At 39.9% G+C, this 25,569-nt stretch overlaps 1 protein-coding gene across 4 annotated transcripts in view; it reads right to left on the minus strand.

The window, feature by feature from the left end:
- SLC44A3 (solute carrier family 44 member 3) overlaps nucleotides 1–24,026 on the minus strand; it is a 39,714-nt gene extending 15,688 nt beyond the window's left edge. For 2 of the 4 annotated variants that reach the window (XM_066192412.1, XM_066192414.1), the window contains exons 1-11: nucleotides 23,895–24,026; nucleotides 23,577–23,684; nucleotides 21,000–21,142; nucleotides 20,416–20,552; nucleotides 18,828–18,921; nucleotides 17,300–17,469; nucleotides 16,678–16,767; nucleotides 15,936–16,060; nucleotides 14,060–14,246; nucleotides 6,281–6,446; nucleotides 251–407 (exon numbers count right to left, since the gene is read on the minus strand). In XM_066192412.1, the coding sequence (XP_066048509.1) occupies nucleotides 251–407; nucleotides 6,281–6,446; nucleotides 14,060–14,246; nucleotides 15,936–16,060; nucleotides 16,678–16,767; nucleotides 17,300–17,469; nucleotides 18,828–18,921; nucleotides 20,416–20,552; nucleotides 21,000–21,142; nucleotides 23,577–23,684; nucleotides 23,895–23,921 (1,404 nt within the window). In that variant the 5' untranslated portion in view covers nucleotides 23,922–24,026. The remainder of the gene's footprint in view (nucleotides 1–250; nucleotides 408–6,280; nucleotides 6,447–14,059; nucleotides 14,247–15,935; nucleotides 16,061–16,677; nucleotides 16,768–17,299; nucleotides 17,470–18,827; nucleotides 18,922–20,415; nucleotides 20,553–20,999; nucleotides 21,143–23,576; nucleotides 23,685–23,894) is intronic. The other 2 variants (XM_066192415.1, XM_066192416.1) reach the window with 2 other exon arrangements.
- Between the last annotated feature and the right edge of the window lie 1,543 nt (nucleotides 24,027–25,569).

Genomic DNA, 25,569 nt, shown 5'->3' on the forward strand with positions numbered 1-25,569 from the left:
AATACTGGTATTTTCTGCTTTTAAAAATATTGGACTTGAGAATAAAAAAGAAGCACTGATATCTGAGCTGACAGGAAAAAAAGCTTTCCTAATGAAGAAAACACGATAAAAGATAAAATCTATCTATTAATAATAGATAGCAATAGCAATATCATCTATTTTTGAGCAAGAAATACATTCTTAACTTCTTTGCTCCATGATCTCATCTTTAAACTACTATTTTTATAGTGTCACAGAAGTATTTACCTACCTTTTGTTTTAGGGTATTGTAAAGGTACAAGAGAACAATCCCTGGTATTCTCAGCATTGTGATTAGAAACGAGCCTTTTACAGCAGTTCCTAGATGGTAGCAGAAAAGAACTGATATGGAAGACAGGACTGGGTGAGGTGGTGGGTTATTTTTATTTCTAGAAAGAAAAACAAATTATTTAAAAAATGTTTTAGCACCTTATTTAAGAAGATAAGCGTTGTGTCTTTTCAGTATCTGGGAATTTTAAGAATTAAGCCATTATCTCCTTTCGTAATTGAACTACTCCAATTTTTCTACTGACTTTATCTGAATGTTCACCTTAGTCCAAAGAAAAGCAGACAAATTTATAACTTCTGGGTTAGTTTAATTCTTGAGCAATTACTGTTTTCTGGAACGGAAAAATACCTAGGAAAAAACTACAATGGCAAATAGGAGAAGTAAGTGAACAATATCTGAGAACACTCCTTGAACACCTCTCTACAGTTTCTGCCACCTCTCTTATTCTTTGCAATCTTTTATTTGACTCTTGGTTCTGCAAGATTTTAGTTTGAGGGAATGAATCCACTATTTCTTCTTTAGTGGTAAAATAAAAACTAGAAAATAAAATCACAAGTTCTCTCATGTAAAATTGAGAGCTACTATCTACTTTGATAATTGCAATTTGGCCAAATTTGATTTTAAATTTGGTTTAAATGATTAATGCCTTTTTTTTTTTTTTTTCCCCACAGAACAGGCTTTCTTTTAAAATGGAATACAGCAAAAAAGGAATATTGTACTATATGTTTAGGACTATAATCGGAACTAAAAAACTTGTAGTTCTAGTGCACATTAACCTGTATTGTTTTAGAAAAATAATATCACTGCCAAAATCAGAAAGCAAAGACAAAAAATGGCCTAAATACAAGTTTTATTATTCTCCTTCCTTTATAAAGGTCAGTTTAATGTCAGTCATTTACAGACAGTAATATGACACAGCTCTCAAGAATTTATATAAACCTCAGGAAATCAACCTAAAGACACTCCCTCACCCCTTGTCAAATGCTGTAAAAAAAAAAATCAACTAGATAAACACTCTAAGTACCTTTAAAAATGTTTCATAGGATAAAAAACCCCATACTGATCAATAGTCATAATTAGACTTTCCATAAAGTAACTCTTAAGCAACTGGCCCAACCCTGAAATATTTACTTAGGCACAGAACCAGCAGCAGTTTGACTAAGTAGCTACATAAATATCAGACCTAATGTCACAAATAAGCAGCTTTGTCTTCAGAACTGATTTCTTCAAAACTTTTTTATCTAGAAAAATCAGTAGTTTGCACAAGAAATTAAAAAATACAAAGGCACCAATAAGAGAATGACTGGTTTGGGCTAAGAAGTTCTAAAAATATACTTTTATTAAATCCTCATTTCAGCAAGGATTTAAATCCTACACACTATATTCAAGAGAGGGATTACAGTTCTGCAAGAATCCTGAAGGTATCACTGCAGTTCATTCAAAACACAAAAAAACTTTGCAGTGGAGAAGTTGTATTTAAATATGTGAATATACCACATTATTTGAAATAGGAAATTCCAGCAAAGCAGTTGCTACATTTATTATTTTTGTCTTAAAACCAGGGGAACAGCTTGGGGGATAGTGGAATTTTATACTGAATAAGGCAGTTTGGGGTTTTTTTAGAGTCGTCAGGTTTCTGTGTTAGAAACACATGCATTTTAGTGTGGATGAATTATTCTATTCATATTGAGCCATTGTTTTTTTCTCCCCAAAACACTTCCTTACATATGACATTGTCAGTTTGATCTCAGAATATAAATTATTAAGTTATGCAAGTTAAAGGTTAACTAGTGATAAGAAACACAGAGAGGAGAAACTTCATTCCTGTGTTAATAAAGTGCTTGTTACTGAAGAGAAGAAATGAAGAAGGGTTTTGATATTTATAACATGATTAAATAATGAGCAGCAATGTCAAAATTTAAACTTAGTTTAGATAAATTTTTACATATGTGGATGTTTTTCCACACCTCCTTTTCCTAGCAAAGGAATTAGCACAAGAACAGAGTCTGACAAGGATTTTGCTTTGCCTCCAAACAGATTAGAAAAAGAACAGATTTTCCTCATAATTCTGGTTCAGAGTAGGAAACAGGAAAGAGGCTAAACACAGCAACAGGTGATGGTTATGAGTATAAACAAGCTCAATCATCCACCTACTCCCATTGCTCTCAAGGCTGAAGTTTCATCCACCTTTGTGCATTACATGGCTGCAATCCTGAAGTGACTTTAGCACAAGCATGCAATCATTATGCAGTGGATTCTGTGCACGTGAACTCCACTGCATGTGCACAAGGGTATCTGGGAAATCTGGGAATCTGCCTGATTGGTTATAAGACTGAATAGAGCCACAGCTTGCTTTTCCTCATTGGCATTTCCGGTTTATGTTATCATGAGATTGTTTGATTTACATACAACACTACTATTCCAAACTCCTGTGGACCTGTATGCAATACCACATTATCTTTTAATAATCTTATTTCTTCACTACTGCCTTCATTTACTTGTGAGCTCTGTGACACTCAGTATCTTCTTTTAACACTAAGTAATCAAATGATCACACATGCATCTTTGGCTTTCATCTTAAAAACGTTTTTTGTAAGAAGAAAAAATGTCTTGACACACTCAACAGACAGACATTCAAATGGGAGAAAAGGGTATTTCTTCATTTCTTTAAAATCCTCTTCTTTTAAGAGCTATGCTTACAGTTTTCTTCACTCATGCCTCACCAACTTCAAAGACTGTCTAAAAATAGCCTTAGTATAAAATAATTTAGAAATGGTAAGGAATGAATCTTCTATTCCTCAAGTAAACATGAATCTCAATTTTTAAACAAACACAATAAATTAAAAGGTTTGTAATAAAAGAGACATTATGAGACTAACAGAGACCACATAGACTGTACTTCCAACTGCCCTGTTACCTTATCTCAAAGCTACATGGGACAGGTCTGACTACATGCACGCTGGTGGCTCTTTTAGGTCAAGTACGTAAGTAGGGCAAAGGATGTCCATAAATATTGCAGATATATTTGAAGAGGAAGCCTTTGAAAGTTTGTTCTAGTTCATCTCCCAGTGACTTTGGTGCTCGTCCATAAACTTTCATTTCTGATTTACTGGGAGAGAGATGTATTTGACTTCTCTTGGAAATTGTGGTACTGAACACCTCAGTCAGGTAGATAACCCAAATCCTTAATTTCAAATCTGCGAGTGATATATGTGCACTGGAGCTACTAAAGAAGCTCAGACATGGACAGGACAGTGATGCCTGTGACATGGGTTGATTACCATATCACCTTCCTTTACTACCAGAGAGCAAAAAAGGCTCACCTCCCTGCAATGGCAAATAAATACATAACACTGAAGCACATCAAGGTGAGAACAAACCCTCATGTAAAACAGCAATTGTAACAAAGAAGGGTTTTTAAAAGACCAAGCCCTTTCACAATTGTAAAATGTAATCATTAAGTAAAAATTCTAAATATTTTTATTAACTTAATGAAATCTTTTGTGTATTAATGTTTCATCTAAAATAAAAGAAGGCAAAATCCATTTTCAGTTGTGCTATTACAGGCCAAATATATGTAACCTGTAAAGCTAATCCAGGCAAAATGACCCCCTGCTCATCCCATTTGTAATTCAGCTGTGGTTGTTGGTCACACAGAGCATTGCTGAGTGTGCTGTGGAAGATTTCCGCATGAGAAGGCCGTGCCATTTCCTCGGAGCACTTACAGGACAAGAAGAAAGCCTGTGTGTAAGATCCCATAAACAAACTCTTGTGACATGCCTTTATGATGCTGCCCCAGGGAATACATTAAAAACACACGGCAGACAAGCTCAGAGTTGCTGGAACAGCTCGAGATAACCCTTGCCCTTGCTGGTGTGGCTGCTCCTGCAGCTAACCACCCTCTTCCCATTCCTGCACTGCTCTGCATCTCTGTGGATCTGTGCTGACAGCCTAAAGGCCAGGACAAGGGATCACCACCACAGAAAAGTTGCATTTGCCCTATCAAACACAACTCTCTCAACACAGTACAGGTCACCTGGCAAGAAAGAGGAGACCTCAATGGTGTTGTACAAAATGATAGCAATACAATTGGGAGTAAGAACCTTCTGTACTTGGCAGCCAGTTCCTGCAGCAGTAAAAAATAGCTGGAAAGCGGAAGCCCCTAGCAGAGCAGTAAATATCATCACAGCAGTTTCTACAGGTGCTTCCCTGCTCTGCATGAACAAGATATGGACAGTGCCTTTGCCTTGGGGACTTATGTCGTTATTGCACCAAAATGCACTGCAGCGCAGAGCCCAGGAACTCAGCAGAACTACTTTACTTTCCTGTGCTTTCTCAAGCCAATTTAAATGAACCTTTAGTGCCTCAGCATTCAGCTGCTAAAACTGAGATGCATCACTGTGGTCACAAGAAAAGAGCACCTCACTGTCCACAGCAGCACAGCCGTGGGAGTTTCAGAGTTTCAGTAGTAAAAGAAGAGATGATGTCAGAAATGAGAGTTCTTCCCTTTTCAGGTCCTATTATAGCATGTAAAATAGAAGGGTGAGACTATGTCACTCTCTCAAAAAGATTTCAAACTTTATAAAAGCAACAGTTTAGGTTTTATTTGCTCTTCCCTAAGCACCATTTCAGTGGCACAACTGTTGTGCAGTTAATTAGCTCAGGGGCAGGCTCCTGATACACGTGTTAAACCTCCTCCTGCCTTGACTTTTTGCATGGGATGATAAAACAGTGCTTAAACCAGGGGTGAGCACTTGCAGTTCCTAGAATCCTCCAGCCTTGCTGCTTTGGCTGGAACAGCACAGCTCCATTGGCTGCTGCAGGAAAACCCCATGGAGCCAGTCCCACAGGCAGAGCCTGTGCTGGTGTCTCTGCTGGGCAGTGGGGAACACACCATTTGGAGACCTTCCAGCAGCAGCCTCTTGATCCATGACTGAAACACCCAAGGATACATCCTGGACACCACCCACAGAACCCTGCTACCTAAGTTTTGGAGAAGGCCAAAGCCATCCTTCCCAGCTGCCCAAGCCAAATGGCCCTGAGCAGTCACCACCAGTGCTCCCAGGCTCTCTCTGGCCAGGCTCCCCACTTCAATCTCAAATCACCTTCCTTAAGGGTTAGTTTTTCAACAATTTGAGGTTATTATGATATTCCTCTCATACAAAATGAAGAAATGCCTTAAAATGCCAGTGTTTTTCACAGACCAGAAAATCTCATCACTGGCCATAGAAGAACAGAGCACTGAGGATGAGAGAGCTCATAAAATACTCTTGAGGAAAAATTTTGTCAGGAAAATGCTCGCTTCATTGTCAAAAAACTCAACAACACATTGTGAGATTTAAATCCTCCCCTACAATGAGTGCATAAACACAATTCAGTTTCATTTTACTTTTCCTCATTTCCTCCACATTTACATTCCAGGCTATAAAACATTCAAGGAAGTTTGTTTGCACATGTCTAAACACTTTACAGTGGTAAAGCATTTATAGTTAACTGAAAATATCTGCTCAGAATGAAAAAAGTATTAGACAAGCAGTTATGGAGGCAGAACAAATGGAAACCCAAAGCAGGGATGAACACTTACAAAGAGGTCAAACTGCCCATGAATACATGAAATTACCAAGGAACAATATATTGCTTCTCATTTGGAGCTAATACAGTCTCCTGGAAAAGGGTGCAATGCAGCCTATGCCTTCTGAATGGTAATTCCCCCAGAGCCAACAGAGCTCTAATGGCTTATATCAAGGCTCAGTTTGGCCCAGCATCTCCAGCAGCAGGGGTGAGTCACATTAATATCACGCACATTGTAAAATCTTACTCAAAATCTTGCAACAAGCAACATTACTTTATAGTAAATTGTATTCCAGATATTGACAAAACTTGCAGTCTAATTGAGACTATTTTTCCTAGAAAAATATTGTAAGTAAATGCTGGAAAATCCCCAAAACTATCAAGGGGAAATTCTGCACTCACCTGTTGAAATAACAAGTAACCACTGCCCCAGCAATCACCATTTGCTGACAGGCAAGAATGAATTCACTAGTCCAGATAAGGCCAAGGAAATGATACCATGCCATGTAGCTAATTCCAGACAGAGCTCTGTATTCTACTTGTCCTCCCGAAGTGGACTGTGCAGTACCTGAAGTTGGGATTACACCATTGTATTATTAGAACATGCCAGACAAGGGGGAAAGGGGAAGGGGGACAGGGACAAAGTACATAGAAGTGCTTCTGCCCATATTCTTTTAACTTCTCTTCAGTAAAGTTACAAAAAAAATAAAGCACATGCTATTTTATTCCATCCAGTATAATAAAGTTAGAGAAGCAGCATTTTACAATTCAATTTGGATTTTGAAAAATAAAATCTCATGAAAAGCAAAAGATTGTGTTTAAATTGGGATTGAGACACAGCTACCAATAGAGGAAGAAAGAAAGCTACATATTAGTAAAGCTATCTGAGAAGACATTACTCAAGACTTGAGTAATCAAATAGTTCAGAAGTAATTGAAATCTTAATTTTCATTATTCAAATTTTAAATAAATGCATAGTTATGAAATACTTTAGGGGTTTTTTTTAAGAAGCAGAAGAGAAAGAATGAAAAAAAATATGAAGGATATGTAACACACTGTTTCAGCAAAGCAAAATAAGTATTTGAATTGTTATAACTAATCAGAACCATGGCCATTAGTTTTCTGTTCTCTACACTTTGCAATCTTTGTGCAAAATACAGGCACATAAATGTAGGCTCTCTAGGGGAGGGGGAAAAAGCAGACATCTCTATGGTAGTACATGCTCCAATGTTACTACTGTATCTAGGAACACGGAGAAATTAACTTATTCAAGCTAAAAACATTCCTTCCATTTCTGTTACTAACAGAATTTATTCCATATTCATGGATGGCTTCTCACAAAAGGTGGGGGTACCTCAGATTCCTCAACAATCAGACCTTTCTCCGTGCAATTCCATTTGTGGCACTTGACTCTGAAGGCTAGTCAGGGGATCATGGCATTAGCACCATTTGGTCCTAGTAAAAGGTCTCTAGGTTCCTAACATGCCTTTTTTTTTTCCCCCTAATTTTACCAAGTCTAAAGTCCATTAACCTTAAAGAGAAACACGTTCACCAAATAAAACAATCTCTGAAGGTGAGTAGTTTCTAATTCCAACTCCATGAAAGAAATAACTAAGTTATTTTGACAGAATTGGCTATTACTGCTCAAACAGCAATATAACTTCAGCTTTAATACTTCATGTATTCATTTGGTGGACTTGGCAGTGTCAGGTTTACAGCTGGACTTGTTGATCTGAAAGGTGTTTTCCAAGCTAAATGATTCTCTGAGTCTGTGTTTTCCTACAGGACAACACACCACCTTCAGGTTCAAAACTACCACATACACAAAGCTATGTAGGAAATGCTTCCTTTCCGGCCTGTTTTTTCTACAGCCACAGAATCCTTACTCAAGAAAAACTAAAAGAAACAGTAAAGATTTGTTTCAGCATTACCATCAGATTAAGACAAGCTTTTTAAGCTTTCAGAAGCAAGGTCCTTTTGTTTGTAAACTAAAAAAAAAAATCCATCTACCCCATAGTACCACTGCAACATTTTTTTGAAGTGCTTTGAAGGATAAAAAAAAACACTACATGGGTACACAAATGCAAATATATCTTCTAGATATTTTCTGTTCTGAGAGGTTAACAATATTGGCTGAACAGGTAAGCTCTCTCCAGTGCTGTACTGTTGGTCATTCATAGAAATACTGTTGTGGTTCCAATAAATTCAAATAAATTTTAAGTCTGTGAAGTGCAATTTGATGGTTTTAAAAAGCTACTACTCAGACCTCTTCTCACAAACTATCATTTATTCCTCCCCATCCTGTGCCTCCCTGGTTTTAAGTTTGCAAAAATTAGGGGTTTTTAAGGGGAGTTTTTGAGGATATAGTAATTTACTTAAGTCATTAAAACAAGTGAGGAACTTTATAACTCTGAATTTAAGAGATTTTTCATTTCCCATATTTCTTCCAGAGGCCCTAGACTGCCTTTTCCTGCAGCACATACAACTAGCCAAATATGCCCATTATCCATGGCTTAGAGCCCTCACTAAGGGAACTTAGGCAAACAAGATGCCCGTGAGATACAAGGTGTCCTATCTCCATTTTCATGCAAAGACATTATGCCATTTGGTAGCAGAATTAAGGATATTTTCCATCATAGAATCCACCAGGACATCTCTTTTTCCAAGACAGACCTTTTCAAGCTTTGTTTCTGTAGTGTTGTCATGAAGACTGATAAATGCACACATGGCAAGTTAATTCTGTTTGCTTTTTATCAGCCTACTGAAATAACCACCTGCAGTAACAACAGCAATGGCTTTGTCTTTCCTGGACAACCTTGTATTTGTCCATGTGCACAGTGCTGTGCTCAGCTGCACAGAAATCAGGCAGAGCCACGTGTGAGTTCACCTTTGATCACTTGGCTGGTCAGGTATGGTAAACTAGCTTTGTTATTTCACAAAAATCTGTTTAACGATATAAACAGCTCTGTCTGATTCCATGCCTTCTGGGCCTACCAGACATGGATAATTTTGTCAACAGAACCACATGCAAAGCTATTTTTCTGTATCAGCATCTCAGATAAACTTTAAAGCTATCTTAGATGAGCTGTCGAGAAAAGTATATGCCATTTTCCTCATCACTGTACTATGATCTATCTGTTCATACAAACTAAACTTTTTCAACAAAGCCCTGAAATAAAGTTTAATCTGTCAATAGAATATTTTTCTCCAATTACACAATCAGGAATCTTCCCAGTGTACCATACAGTCTTAGTGATAACATCAACAACATCAGTAAAGAACTGAAGTCCCTACATCTGAATCACCAAATCTGGGAGCCTTTGATCAGTACAAGTGTTGATCTGCTGCCAATACTTCAAAAGAAGTGATGTTAACAATGCAAACAGGCCCAAGTGTTTGCAGCAGAACCCAGGAGAATTTCCCTGTTGGACTCACAGCGCAGTGCTGCTCTGGCAGCCAGCACAGCACCAGTCAGTGCTGGGTGTGTGCAGTACCTTCAGCTACATTTTGGGACTGCCTGACTTAGGTCAGATGTCCCTCCTTAACTTGGCAGCTGCTGCTGCTGCTGCATGGTTTTGCTGATGCCTGCAGCAACAGGTGGTTGTAAGAGACAAAAATTCCTGGGAAGTCTAGTCCAGCAATTTCCTTAACAAAAACAAAGAGCCACTGACAAGAAAATACTGAAAGCCTGTTTATCAGTTCCTGTTAACATGAAAATATGTTGTGCTCCTCCCACTGCCAAGTGAGGAAAGGTTCTGGAATCATACACTGAATCTTAGTACTTCCGGCAACAGAATTTATTTTATCTTATTTAGTGTTTTTTCATGTAAAAGTATTTACAGGGAAGCTACCTGACTGTAATTGGAATGTCAAGGCCCCTGCAGGAAATACATTTTTACTGCTCATTTTGCAGCTGCTGCTGCACAGCTTTATGTGGCAGTTCTGCTGCTCACTTGCTTGTAGGATGCACCTTCATTACACAAAAAAACCCACACCACCTTCTCATCCTGCATCCACAGTATTTACACCATGTGGACCTCACAGCTTCTGCACTCTGGAAAGTTGAAAGACGTGCTCTGCTGTGCCACACGGCCACTTCAGTTCTGCAGTGAAATACCCACAAATTAGCAACAATAAAACTCAGTAACACTAAGACATATCAGCTTTTCCAAATAACAGCTGAATTCCATTCCTAGCCAGCTAATGGTTCTAACTGGTGCCACTGCTTGTGCTACCTAAACTCTCATGAAATCTTGGCATTTCTCCTAGTTTTCTAGGTCTGGAATTCGCTCAGACTCTACTGCTGTGACAGATTCTGAATTACCAAGGTACTTAGGCAGGTGCCTGCCCTAAAATGCCTAAGTAGTCCCACTGATTTTAATAGGTTTATCCATGTGTTTCAAATTAGTCATGTGCATAAGCACCTTTCAAGTGCAGGCTATAGCTTTCTATAGCTCCCAAGAAGTTAGTACTTTTCCTCACAGTAACACTAACTTTTGGAGGAGATGTAAATAAGGTGCCTGCATGGTCGCATAATGATCAGGTGCACCACAGCTGAAGTGAGGATCAAGTGCTCCAGAACCACGGAGATGCAGAGACACCACAAATACTGTATAACTAGTGCAGATTCATGGAAAAATGTTAAAAGCAGGTGCAGCACAGCAGCAAGCCAATTTTGTTTACCCATCTTTCTGTATTAGACAAAAGACTAGTGTCTTTTTAAACATTTCATTTTTTCAGCTTTCTTGGTATATTTGCATTTAAAATACAGCCTGCTCAGCCCCAGAAAACATATTTGTGAGAAGAAAATGTCAAACTGTCAAACCCAAGAGAATCACCACCTGTATTTTACAAGCTGAATCCTAGACAGGCAACTATTTGTCAATGAGGAAAACAAATTGCTCTGTAAAAGAAAGCATATCTTTGGAAATCTTCAGATTAGTACTCTCAAGTGGTGCAAAAGGTCCTCAAAACTCAAAATAAAAAGAAATGTCTTCCACTTACAGGACAATTGGAGAAAACAAATAATAAAAGTGTCCTGTCAGTGCATTATCAACTTTTCAGTACTGCATGCATTTGTCATTACAGAATGCGTGGACATGTCATCCTAGAACATCAGAACAACCCCCAGCTTATCTGATGGTGAGCTGCTCTAACACACAGCATTTCAGAGGACTCATATTTGGGCTGGAAATTTGAAAACAACCTAATGGAATGTCCTCAATACCGAATCTCGTTTCGCGTTGGTCGTCCAAGATCTGAATTACAAAACACATCTGAGGGAGAGCAGGGGACTGGGAATCCAGAGAGCAGTCCTGCCGACACGGGCTGTCCCGTCCCCTCGGCCTGAGGCCGGGATGAGCACTCCGCCGGCTCTTCCCGAGCAGCGGGAGGCCGGCCCGGCCGTCGCTCCCCGCCGCTCCCCGGCCCGGCGGGCCCGAGGCCTCCCGGCGGCCTGCCGCGCCCCCTGGCGGGCACTGCTGCTGCTGCGGGGACGGCCACAGGCAGGAGCGCCCGACAGCCCCGCGACACCGCGCCACGGACACGCCGGGACACCGCGGGACACCGGGCCACGGACACGGCGGGACACCGCGCCACGGACACGGCCGGGACACCGCGCCACGGACACGGCGGGACACCGCCACCGCGGACACGGCCGGGACACCGCCACCACGGACACGGCGGGACACCGCGCCACGGACACGGCGGGACACCGCCACCACGGACACGGCGGGACACCGCGCCACGGACACGGCCGGGACACCGCGCCACGGACACGGCCGGGACACCGCCACCGCGGACACCGCCACCGCGGACACGGCCGAGACACACACTGCACCCACCCCACTCAGAGACACAGCCGAATACACCGCGGCACCCTCCGGCCGGCACTGGTGCTTAGTTTTATCTAAGACTGATTTGGGTTACTTACCAAATGCACACGTACTCTTCTAACATTAACATGCTTCTAACAGGAACATCTTTCAAGGACTGACATCTGCACTAAAAATATTCTGCCAGAATATCTCCATCAAAACCTATGTTTTACTAGGTTGCTCATACAAGCAATATATTGACAGTTAACTGCCTGGGAATGACCTTCACTTCTTATGCTAAACCTGAGGAAGTCAATTCTTTCAAAGCTGAAACTTTATCATCACTGCTGTGCAGCAAGCTTATGCTGCCCCCTGTACTGTATTGTTTGCATCACTTGCTGGAAACATCAGCATTCCTATTAAGCTAGAGAGAAGACAAAAAATAAAATACCTTGTAGTTGGGAGTTATGTGCTGCACTATGAATCAATCAGCTTGATTTAACATCAAGGATGTAATATTTGCTCTCATAGTTCTTGTTAATTATATATTTAGAAAATTAGTGTGTTATAATTAATTCTATTGTTCTGTTACTAAATTTACTACAGTTAATGTTTATCTTAAATTGTATCTGATCCAAGCAGGTGCATGAAATGAACAGTTTGTTGATAGCTCGGGAGATGCTCCTTTCTATAAAGCATGGTCTGAAGCAGAGATAAGGTACCCCACAAGGCCAGTTTCAAAATTACTGCTGCCTGTCTGATCCGTACATAAATAGCATAAAGATCTTGCAGAAAAACTAACAACACAGAACTGTGTCCAGCACACGATGCTGTTTCTGTGTTGGGAAAATCTAACTCAAAGCAGTGTGGAGAAGGAATATCCATGGCATCTAAAGCAAAGGGCATTACCTTGACTGTTGAGTGAAGAGGAACAATTCACAAATAGACTGCAGGTCAGACATTTGGCCATGCTAGGTCTGACCCTTTTGCAGGAGAAGCGGGTTAGCAGCTGCCTCAAGCAGCAACTTCCAACAGACATGAGCTACCCAAGGCAGCAGAAACAGAGACTGGAAAATCTGCATTACTCTCCAGTGAAAGCTGGAGGGAAACAGATTCCAGTCTAGCCTGAGGAATGGGTTTGATTTGCAATACCAGCATGGACTCAGACAGCTGTTCATGTTAGAAGTGAATTGGTCTCTCTCTAAAGGGCCAGAATTAATTGAGATGGAAGCAGTTGTGATGGAAGAGGAGTGAGGTACCTGATCCATAGAGGTAGGGAAAACAGCCAGCCTTGCCAAATGGGCTCAGCTCTGGAAAGGCTGGAGGCTTTCCTGGCCCAGCAGTGATCTGTAAACCTGTCCTAAGAAGTTACTGCAGCCACTGTCTCAAGTTGTGGTGGAAACACAATGTAAAACAGTAACACACAAGCATTTGAAGAATTAGGTTGCATTTGGTTTCCCATTCAGCAATCACTGCCAAGTTTCTGAACAGAGAAAACCCATAAACAATGGTCTCTGTCCATATTAATTCTACATCAGCTTTGACCCAAAGGATAAAAACTGGCTCCTAACAGTGGCCCTTGAAGTTTAAAATTAAAAAATACCAGCCCCCAAATCCTAATGCTTTCATGGGCAGAGGCTGATGTGTACATGAGGAGTTATCCCCAGAGCTACACAGAGTTTAGCTTCAATTCTTTGGGTGATGTTCCACAGAATGATTACATCTCTTTCACTTTGATGGCATGGTTCTGGGCCAAGGGACAGCATCCAAATTACCCTGGTTCAATCAGACAGATCTTACAGTGGTATATCCCTCAGTAATACAATTTTCAAACTAAAAATCTGTTCTGCCGGATCTTTCATAGTGCTTGACTCTTTCCACAGAGCACCTCCTCTTGCAACTGCAAGAACCACTGGATTAATCTATAAATACTGTTGCACTAGTCCAAATGATAGCAATTGTCACTGAACTACTGCTTGGAAGCAATGTTGTGCCTCTGTGACAAGTCAACATCATTTATAGTCAGAGGAGATGAATATCCTCATTTTGTCACAATTGCACTAAAAGCTGTCTCCCCCTTCTTGTTACTTTCTTCATTTAAGTACACCAAACATATACTGTACCTACCACCATCTATTAGCAAATAAATGAGAAAGAATGAAACTCAAGTCCACATATGGGAGCAAAAGGGCACTGTAGAAGACTCCAACGTGGGAAATTAAATCAAATAAAAATAACAAGTAACTCAGCTATGTAACAATGCTAGCCCACATTTTGTACACCAACACCAAGAGGTTCCACATTTAAGAAGAGAACTTAGGAAATGGATAGCACTCAGTCAAAAACACAAAAAGCATATACTTACCTGCAGTTCCTAAGCTAAGTAGTACAGCAACCCAAAATACCCAGAACACAATGAGAATCAGAAAGGTCCAGAGTGGCTGGAAGATGAGGAAAGGGATTCTGCCAATGATTTTACCAACAATTCGAAAGAGCTGTACAGCAAACTGAAGCTTCTTTCTTAGTACAAATATAAGGGAGAGCAGAACAACCTGTTACAGGAAATAAAAAGACAAATTGTTGGGGGTTTTACCTCAAGAAAATTATCAGAGTTGTCTAATGTGGGATCAAAGGATACAGATTTCACAAAGACATGACAGCAAAGCAATTTATACAATCTGACTACACATAAGAAAATCCTCCCAAAACACTGCCTATATTCTCAAATAGCCTGTGGATTAAAATCTGGTTTCCTGCAGTAGTTGCTCCTGTTTTTTTAAACAAAACAGGAACCATGAAACTTTCATTCATCTAATGGAAACAGTCTGTTTTGCTTTATAGCAAACATAAATGTACATTACACACTACACATTACTTTCATATACCCTGCATGTCATGAACTTTTAAACTTTCTTTCTACTCAGGTCAGCTTGCCACTGTTCACTTTGACAGTGGTAGGAGAACCAGTCCTTTCCAAACAACCAAAACCAGTCCACAACCAAACTATTTGTTAGCTATTTATGTATGGGAGCAAAGCAGACATAAAATGAAAACTTATTTAAATAAATTCTTGTCTTCTCAAAGTAAAAACCCAACCCGCCAATAGCAAAACCCCAAGTAAAAAAGCCCACAATATCTCCAGCTCTTTGTATGTGACAAGGAACTATGAACAGCAATTAAAAGAGAGGTTGAAATCTTTAAAACAATAAATACAACCAGTGACAGTTGCTTCATTAGTTTTCTTGCCTGCTCTAGAAAGCTACCAGCTCTGAAGAGAAGCATAACCTGCAGCAGTGGATGTTCCCACAGTTCTGCAAACAGCACACAGTTGTACCAGAATACACAAGCACTCAAAGAAACTTTTTCTTACCTCTTTAGTATCAGCAGATGTAGAAAGATCATAACTTATAGAGGATGCAAAAAAAAAAAAAATCTGATCTGTGACACATTTGTATTTGTCACTGTAAACTGTCAGACTGTTCATATCTGGCAAATTCCATATGGATCTTGCTCGTATTTAAGACAACAGGACAATCACTTTGACAAATGTCTCATGAAGTACAAATTGACTGTACCCTCAAATTGAGCAATGGCTCCTTTTAACATTGCAACATCAGAGCGAAAAAATCACGTAAGAAGTTGCAAGCCACACTCAGTTATTCTGTTGTAAAACAAGGTCAGTGAGAAAAACCCAGAGTTTAACCCCATAACTTGAAGTCTAGGCACTGCTGCCTGTGTTTCATTGCCCCTTTCATTGTCTGAAAGATCTGCCACCCCTTTCTCCTCCTGACAGGGTGGGATAAATCCACAGATCTCATGTTCATACTCAGCCAGTGCCCCTGTGTTTATTCAGCATGATCCTCCAGTGAGCTGATGCAGAACAAAATGGGGATGGAACACAATTCTCGCATTTTTAAACAAACAACACTAACACTGTTTTTACAGGGTTGAAGTATGGCAAAGCTGACAAACAAGTTTCAAAATGAAGATATAAAATTATTTTTGTAGTCTTGATGGGAGCCTAAAAGTCCAGTTGGAACTAGGGATCTTTAAGGTCCCTTCCAACCCAAACCATTCTATGATTTTATGATCGTATTTGAATGAATGTAAGAAGATCTTAGAATTTATTCTCATTTTCCAGTTTGAAAAGAATTAGGAATTATTTTTACTGCTTCACAACACTGTAGTTCAAGTTTTAAAGTTACAGCCTCTGCCATTGCCTAGGGTAAAATGCTACTTACAGTAACTACTGTTGAGAAGATGGCATATCCAAGTAGGAACTTTGCATTTTCCTTTTCTGTTTCCAGTTCAGTGCTGGGATCATTCCTGTAGTCGTAATGGAGCCACCAGAGAACACCTGAGACAACTGAGCAGAGCAGAGCAGTGTGAGGGCAGGCAGGGCATGCTGTTGCTGGCAGGCTGATGCCTGCCTAGCCTCCCTTCCTGCTCTCCTGCCCTCCCCACTAACCCACACTCAGCTCAGGAATACTGTCAGCAAAGTGAGACACAGGATCAGTGATCACAGAGACACTTCCCAGAGTGGCCTGTCAGTCTGAGGTAAAACCGCAGCAGAGCATTTGGATTTCTTGCAGTTATCCTAAGGCTCAGGCATGTAATTTCATTGTAGAGATACAAAGCTAACTTTCATGGAATGACAAGCTTTAGCCAGACACATTCCTATGGTTCTCCCTTCCCAAAGCAGGCGGTAAAAGAGTTCACTAAGCATTCTTTGAAACAGTAGCATTTTCATAACTGCATTCATTTGCTAAAAGAAATGTTGTTTCTAGGCATCTATAAAAACAATAAACATCACCATCATCCTAACACCCAGCAGCTGGAAGAGCACAGCCAGGCCTTGACACCAAAAGGCAAGCAGGCCTCAGCTTGGAAATGACTGTGGTGAGCTGTGAGGATGGCCATGGAAATAGAGGATAGCTGTTTGTTCAGCTGCTAATGCTTCAATGAAACAGTAAATATACTTACACAACAACCCAAACACAACAAGTGCAATCAGAGTATGGATGAGGAGGGTCTGAATGAATCTGAAGGCTAAAACCAGTATCAAAGAGAAGGCTGAAAAATACATAAGATAAATGTGAGTGTTACAACCCTTTTTATTTTAAATATAAATTTAGGGTTCTTGTAGAATTTTGGCTTTTATTTTTAAGCAGTAATCTTAAAAGCAACAGCATTTAGTAAGCTAGCAACCTTTTTAACATTTAAAGCACACAGTCACCTCTAACTTAAATAATAAGGAACTTACAGCTGATATATTTCACCATGGGAAATACTAGCTTTTAAATAACATTTTATGTAAGAGTTAAGTTCAAGTATTCATGCTGATGTCATTTTTTTATCAACAATTTCTTACAGTCCCCTAAAATGAGGTATATAACCATGTCATGGAACACAGAATCTGATAGAGATCTGCATTTCACGAGTCTATTAAATGCCTCCTGATAAAACCTGATCACTCTTCCTTAAAAATAATTCTGCCCAGAAAATATGAAAAAAAGTTCACTTTTGAATTAAACATACAGACTTGTGAGAACATTTTAACCTTTAAACTGAATATCGTTATTCACTTTTTTACTTATAACCTTACCTAGTGCAAGGACACTAAGTCCTATGACAGTATTTCTTCCTGCCAATATTCCACTCAGAATTCGGTGAAAAACATCCATTTCATTAACCATACTTATTAGGACAGATGCATATTTGGAATAACATTCAGGATTTTGTGGCACACATCGATTAAATAATGGAAAGGACTTACTGAAAGGTTAAAAACAAAAGTGGTAAAAAATATTAATTACTGGACAAACAATTTAAAATCTACAGTGATCCATCCTGCCACTCTCCACATAGAGCATTCTGTTATAAAGAGTAGTTTTAAGTATCTTCTGCAAAATAAGCTCCTAATAGTGTCATGCCTTTATCACTATACCAGAACAGATCCATTCAAGATCAGCCTGGGGAAAGAAATCAATAACTCTCTCATTAACTACCACCATCAGCACATAGCTCCTATTCCCATTCTAGTCTGGCTTCACCTGCCTTGCTCCCATGTGTTTATGTAAAAACAAAGTTCATGCTAACATAGCTGTAATCTATGCTGTTGTAGGTAATTCTAGATCACAAACACCTTGTATTGTTTTAATGATATTTAAGCATTCTAAAAGCCACACCAAAACAATGCTCACAAGGTACAAGTAATGGCACCAAATATTTACACAAAATTATTTGGCACCCCCAGCCAAATTTCTTGCATATATTTACTGTCCCACTTTGGCAGCTCTGCTTTACAGCAGTCAATGGCATACTCATACCTGAAAAGGAGAGGTTTTGTTATCAACAAATAAAAATTTCACTAACTAGCTTTGCTTCTACTATGTAATATTACTGTGCAAGATGAATAACTTTGCTGAGTTCCTTGAAAAACTGAAAAAGGCCTAGAAAGTTGAGGAAATAAGCGAAACATGCCATATCTTTTCATCAATTTACATGCTGTCCTTTGATCCATTGTATGTAATGTTTTTAGATGTCTTCTGCAGTCTTCACTATGTTTTTCCATTTTCTGCCGTTCAGAGCAGATGAGAGAGCTCTGCAAACACAGACTCCATTTCTCTGCTGTATTTTCCTGACACAGTGGAACTTCAAATCACGGGTTTAAGAATTTTGACTCACAAATGCCAGATTTGACAAAGACAGCAACATCCACGGATCTGTGCATCAAGCCATCTGGCTATAAAATTATTCTGATGGAAAATTCAGGGCTCAGGAGAAGCAAGGCAGAAGACCACATCCTTGTCATTGAGTGAGAAAGCAAAAGTTTATGCAGTCGCTAAGTTGTTCCTCGTATGGAGTGCTTTTTCCTAATTTGGAGGGGGAAAATTCTCTAAAGGGTAGAGGAATGGAAGGAATGCAGTCTTTGTTTATTCTGTGGACAGGACACTGGCATGTTCACAGGCATACAAAAGAACTTGTAAGGATATGTGGGCAAAAAAATAAATAAACGAAGCAAAACCATCTTGACTGTGAAGCATCAAGTCAAATACAAAATGTGAGAAAGTAACAATCCATAAGAAGCTGTGTGGACTCAAGGAGGTTGTAAAGTACCCAGTCATTCTTACCTTGGTGGAACTGGCAGTGTGGGACACAGCTGAGCTGCCTTTGGATTAAGTGTGTAACTGGTAACATTCAGGTTGTAAACGCAAAGAAAAGAACCTGAAAAAGGGGGGGAAAAAAAAAGAAAGAAAAAAGAAAAAACTAACTTAAAATTAGTCAAAAATTGAGAGAAAAACCACATTAACACATTTGTTTGCACTTCTGATTTGATGATGCCTTAGCAGGCCATTTTCATCCCTGATATTCCAGCAGGAATGTGAATAACAAATTAGGTAGTTGAGTAAATCTAAATCAATCTCTGCAGAATCTTTGCCTTCTAGACCTAACTACAGTTACCACTTATGTTCCTGGTGGGCAGGCACCATGTTTGTTCCACAGTACCATTTGACTACTAATCCTTACTTACTAGGATAAGAGGAAAACCTGAAACTATGGAAGCTACAATAGAACTAGGTCCTCCAGAGTTAGAATATACATATATATACATATATATATATAGAAACCTAACTTGTGCTGGGATCTACGTGAAATATTACCAGGTACTCTGCTAACAACACTCTGCTCCATTAGACAGCTCTCCAGGGAAAGAAAGAAAGAAAGAAAGAAAGAAAGGCTGGATACATTCAAGCCACTCAAAATGCAAGACCTCTCCGTGCCCTGACGTGAACATGCAAGCAGTTTTAGCTGGAATTGAATGCAATTAGGTTTAGTTAGACTTAAAATACTTATATAATCTCACAGGTGTTTACAGATTTCTGCACATACAAAATCATGTCAAACTATTCCAAAATTAAATTAAAACAAATATTTAAATACCAATCCCTGCCAAATAAAAAATCAAAACTAAAAAAGAATGGGATACTAACCTCCAACAAAAATACCATTAATATTCATATGGATATTCACATTAATATTCATTAATATTCATATGAAGTTTATACATATCCCATGAAATAAGGCTTTGGCTACAGATTATTTTATTTACATGTAGAACATGAACGAATTGGAGTCTCTTTGACACAACAACTACTTCTGACAGCATTTTCATCTTGAACACCAGAATCAAATAAAATTTCTAGGTGTGTCCTAGTTTTGCTGGGAATTGAGTGGCTGTGTGGTACTTTGTTGCCAGCTGGGGTTAAACTACCATAAAATGGAATAGCAAATATTGGGATCTGATGTCTAGAAGGATAAATCCACTTGTGTCTTCATGGAATTAATAATTCCACTGTAGTTTTAATGACATTTAAAGGAACCAATTGGACAAGAGTCTCAAACAGCATATAAACCCTGGTCACCTACTAGCACCCCCATCAAACTTCACTAGTTCATTCTCAGCAGTCAGTTTTCTGCTACATAATCTCAGCACTGTGCAGGAATTATTGAACAACTCATTAATTTGCATAAGAGAGCTGTAACTATGGTTTTGAAATATAGCAGAAACAAGACATTTTATTTTCTGTTACCATGAACTGTTCAGGAAATTAATGGTAAGATATTACTCCCTAGTGTAAGAAACATAATAAAAATGAAGTGGAAGCTGCTCAACTGTTCTACAGATACACTAAGGTACTCATATTCCCTGTGGCACACCATTATTCCTTGCAAAACTCTGGAGATCTTCCAAAGAGTTGAGTTGCTGTTGTGGACAACTTGACACACACAAGGAAAGTGAACTGATTTTGAGGCTTTGTATTTCCAGGCTGCATGAATTCAGAAAGAACACATACCTAGAAAGAAAAAAAGATCCTCTTCTCAAAAAACAAGCTTTCTTGGGTTTTTATGAGTTTAAATTCTGAACCCTCTTTCCATCTTTTTAAAGTGATACAAAGCAAGTGAAACTTTTTCCAAAGGAGTCAGTGGAATGACTGGGAACTTCAGTGTGCAACATCCTTAAGTAGAAAGATTTGCCCTATGGAATGACTGCCTGTTTGGCTGATGCCCCATTTAAGATCCTCTTTAAGAAGGCAGCTGCATAAAGCATAACAATCCGGTAGATTTTCTAATTCTATCTTAACTTCTTAATTCACTCACTCTTTTGCACTATTCCCACCTTTTTTGCCTTTCAATACAATGGTGTATAGATACATAGATGTATATGACTGACAGCTAGAAGATGTGCATTTTACTAAGTTCTCAAACATTTGATTTATTTAGACATTATCTGATTTACTTACTTTTTATTAGTCATGTCCAATCCAGAAAGATTTGCCCCTTCTACAGGAGTGTTCTTCTGACCACATATGTTCCCAAAGCTGTCATATCCAAGCACAAGTCTTTCTGCAGCACCAGCCACCACAGCATAGCCACTGATAAACATCTGTTAAAATATTTTTTTAATGTGGAAGCATGCTACCATAGATTTTCCTTCCCATTCAATAAATATTCTTTTAAAGTCATACATTTTTTCCTTCTGGTTACAAACAGTTAAATCTAAAATTCAACCCTCTGCATAAGGTCAGAGCAAGTTATATGGGCAAGTTTAGCCCTATTGCTTCCTTAGAGCTTTCCTTCATCTATTGTTGAAAGTATATAAATTAAGCAGAATAACACAGGAGAAGAAAGAAAGGGGTCTAGATTAAAATAAGAGGAAAGGATTACTAATGTGCTAAACACTGTCCCTAGTGATGTTCATGTGTGTCACTAGGCAAGATCACTCAAATGGTGATTTTTCATGTGCTCACCGCATCTCATTTTACAGGGTGACGTTCAAGACACACTTGGGCTGCCATATAACTGTTGCCATGATGGGCCCTTGAAGCTGCTAGTCAATCTAATCAGAGGTATTTTTAAACAGAAAATATGTTTAAAATTGAGATTACCTGAAATTTCAGGAAGGAGCACTCTTTAACACATGTGAAAAACCACGAGAAAGCCACATTCTGTGCTTAGGTGCCACTGCCCTGACCTTTTAGTTCTGCTGTCAGATCAAAGTTCCAGTTGATCATCTTCCTGTAAACCCCAGAGGCAGCTAAGTACCTCGGCTGGCCAAGTAGCACCAATCCTTAGTCAAAACACATTGTCTAGGAATGCAGCTTAAACCCTCCTGTACATTGTGAGGGCCAAAATAATCCTTGGAAAGAACCTTTGCAAGTGCCAAGAAGCAGCAATTCTCCTATGAAACTGGTGAAGTCCTGAGTAATACTTTACCCAAGGCTTATCTCCTCATCACTCCAGCTACTGAAGAACTCAGTGATGCAAGCTTCTCCTCTGTCCCATGGGGTGCAAGTTACATTTCACACACACCAAGGACAATCACTAAGCTCTGTGGCTATGTGCCAGCTGCTGGCAGCAGCAAGACTTCTCAGTCCCACATTAACCACTGCTGCTTTCAGTGAATATAGCTGAATATCAGATGTGCTCAAGACAGATTGTACACATCAGATCCAGCACAACTGACTTCTTACTTGAGCTTTAGAGCCTTTGTTTGTTTTTCTACTTTTAGTACTTGTGACTAAAGATTAGATCTGGGCAAAAACCTGTCTCATACACAAACATGTACAAATGTGCTTCTTTAGTCCTGAGAGCAATCTCATTTTTGCTTATAGCAGACTCTTATTTTGCAGTCTTAACCAGTTCAGAATTTTTTTTAAAATTATGAGGGCATGTTAATGCTGTATGGACATCTTTGTAGAGACTCCTCAATTCAAGCTAACGTACTACTTGTGGATGTGATTTGTTACAAAAGCAAAATATTTCCAGACCCAGTTTGTTTACAGAGCAAGTATTTGTTAATAATTAAAATGTTCTCAGAAGGAAAACAAGAAATAAGCTGGCACTAACTCAACTGAAACCGGATTTTAGAAGAATTCTGGTATTTCCTTTAAATATGAGCATTCCGGGCCCACTATGTAGTTGATTTTTTTTTTTTTAAGTGCAAAATGCTGGATAAAAGCCATAAATATTGTTAAGTAACAGAGTAATAGCTGCAGGGGTGTATCTGCACATGGCCATGATACCCATTTCCACAGAGCTATTAATGTGATTTAATTTTTTTTTTTACTATGTGAATAGTAAATAAATTTGTGCAATTACATTTTCTTAAATGTTTTAAAAATAAGACCAAACACAAGAAAACAAATACATGTATGCAATAAGCTATTTCACAGTAAGTGAGCAATAAAAACAGTGAGAGAAACCAAAGAAAAATCCTAAATCCTTACCATTGGAAAGCAGGTAAAAAAACCCTATCCTGCTCACAAAGTTCACCATCCATTTATACAGCATTCAAAAAGTCTAGTATTCTGCATCAGCTTCCATTTGAAAATTTACTATGCATGGAATTAAAAAATGTATTTACAATAATCCTGAGTAGACTGAGACATTTCATTAAAAACCCCATTCACGCTTTAGAAAGACAAAGCCTTCTCCCAGAAGCTTGCACCCTCTTTTAAGATAGTGACTTAATGTAGCATCAGGTGGACACATGTTGCAAGATATCAAGGCTACAATGGATAAGTAGAATAAAGAGCCCATTCTGAGGCTGGACTGATTTACCCGAAAAAGCGAATTCTAAATAACAGAGCCCTGTGTATATATGGGATCTAAAGCATGTGGGCAGATCTTAGAAGCACGACAGACACCACAATAAAGCACTGCACCACCACAAAGGTAAGTTCTATCCCTGGGCAATCGCGGGGACCCGTGCCCGTGACAATTTCAGTTTAGATTTAGTGTAACACTATGTAGAACCCCATTAACTTTGGATCTGATTCGTCCTTCAAGGAAACAAACAAACAAACATGCGCGCTTACCAAACCAGCCCAGAAAAGACAGAAGAGGAGCAGCCAGAGAGTGTCTGTGCACCTTCTGTAAATGACTGGTCTCCATTCCTGTCGTTCAGAAATACTATCTCCAGAGTCCTAAACAGAGAAAAGTTCAAGAAGACAACAAAACAAACTTCCTGTGAAATTAACTCAAGTTCCAAAGGGCGGGGAGTTCAGCAAGCGCGTAACTTCGCACTCTCAGCGCCGAACCCCCGGCAGCTGTCTGCTGTGGCGAGGTGCGCTGCCCCCCGCACCGGCCGCCCTGTGCCCGCCGCTGTCCCGGGCACGCTCCGGCCCGGCGCTCACCTGCCGCCGGCCCCCGCCCCGCTCCATGGCCGCGCTCGCCGCGCCGCGCCGGGCCGGGCCGTGCTCCGCGGGGGCGGCGGGCGGGCCCGGGGCGCAGCCGGCTCGGCGGGGCTCGGCCGTCCGGGGCTCGGCTCCAGCGCCGCGGGGCCGGGCCGAGCCGGGCGGTGGCACCTCCGGCAGCTCCGCCCGCCGCTGTGGCCGGGCTGTGCCGGGCTCTGGCCGGAGCCGCGGGGCCGCTGCGCCGGCCGGAGGGAGGGAGCGGCATTGCTGCCCCGGGGCGCTCCGCTCCCGGGAAACGCGCTCGGGGGTTGCGGCAGCTCCTCCACGGCCGCAGGTCTCTACAGGGCCTCCGGCCAGGGTGGGAAGTTTCCATTTCACTCTTCGTTAGCTTATTTCTGGGAATAGTTGAAGATTTGTTAGTGCCGGAACAAAATGGGGGCTGCTCCGTCCAGTAAAGCCCACTGACTCTCATGCATACCCGTTTGGCTGATCCAGCTGCATTATCAATACACAGTCAGTCATAGATCCTTTCCAGCTTCTGTTTGGCTGTTGGTACAGTTACATCACACTGACATGCTGTATGCTGTCCATACCTCTCATCTTTGTTCACATGCATTTTGCATGCACAGGAATAACCTGCAACAACAGGAATAACACCGAATTAGGTCAATCCTTGTAACTCAGATGACCAAGGAATGCGGGAATTATTAGCCACTTTTAATAACATGTTTTCTCTGTGCTGTCCCTGTTGCCTATTTATTTTTATGTTCACTAAATTCAGCTCAAAAATCTAGAGAAAATTACAAATTGATAGGATGTTAAAAGTGTGGTTTTGTCCTCTTCCTGACAGACAATGGAACGAATAAACGTCCTCCTTAAGAAGTAACACAACATCTGCAACCGCAATAAAATTGAATTAAATGGAAGCTGTTTTGCAAAGCTGTTTAAGAATTGGTCCATCTTGTATAAGAGACAGAGCACTAGGCTAGTCTGGTCTAGAAAAAGAAAGCAAAAAAAAAAAAAAACAAAAAACCAAAAAAACAACAACAACAAAAAAAAACACCCCAGTGTATTCCAGTTCTCTGGAGAAAATGCAGCATGAAACCTTGGTGACAAACTAGCCTAGATGGAAGTAAATAGGTAATATCAGAAACTGGGCTTTTATAAAAAGGAATGAATCTCTGCCCCAGAGCATTTCACACTCCTTCTAAGCTGGCTGGAAATTACTCCATTTTTCCAAAAGGGTAAGTCATACATTGTTTCTGAAACTGACATTTTAACTGTTTTGACAGAACTTGCTACAATTCTGATTTAAATTTACACACACCCCCACCCCCTCCCAAGAAGTGCTTCCAAAGAAACACAGCAGGAAAGATTTCTAAAATCTCTGTCTAACAAAGGATTTATTCAACTGTTTAGTTTCCAGCCAGCTCATCCTTCTTGTCTCTATTAACATTCTGTCTTTTAATGCTCATTATCCATCAATTTCTGGGAGTTTTCAGTTTCTGGGAGAACTTGGGTGAAAATTAGAATAAGATTCTAAAACTGAAAGGGTAGTTTTGGGCTTATAAAACCTAAATAGAGAAAATAGTTTTTCTTCACTTTGTGTTGCTGCACTTTAAAAATATGTGGGAGAAGTAATTTTGCCTTGAAATACAAATGTGAAATTTCTCAT

This window comes from Chamaea fasciata, unplaced genomic scaffold (assembly GCF_029207755.1).
Source record: "Chamaea fasciata isolate MVZ Bird 193981 ecotype frontalis unplaced genomic scaffold, bChaFas1.0.hap1 SCAF_10, whole genome shotgun sequence".
NCBI lineage: Eukaryota > Metazoa > Chordata > Aves > Passeriformes > Sylviidae > Chamaea > Chamaea fasciata.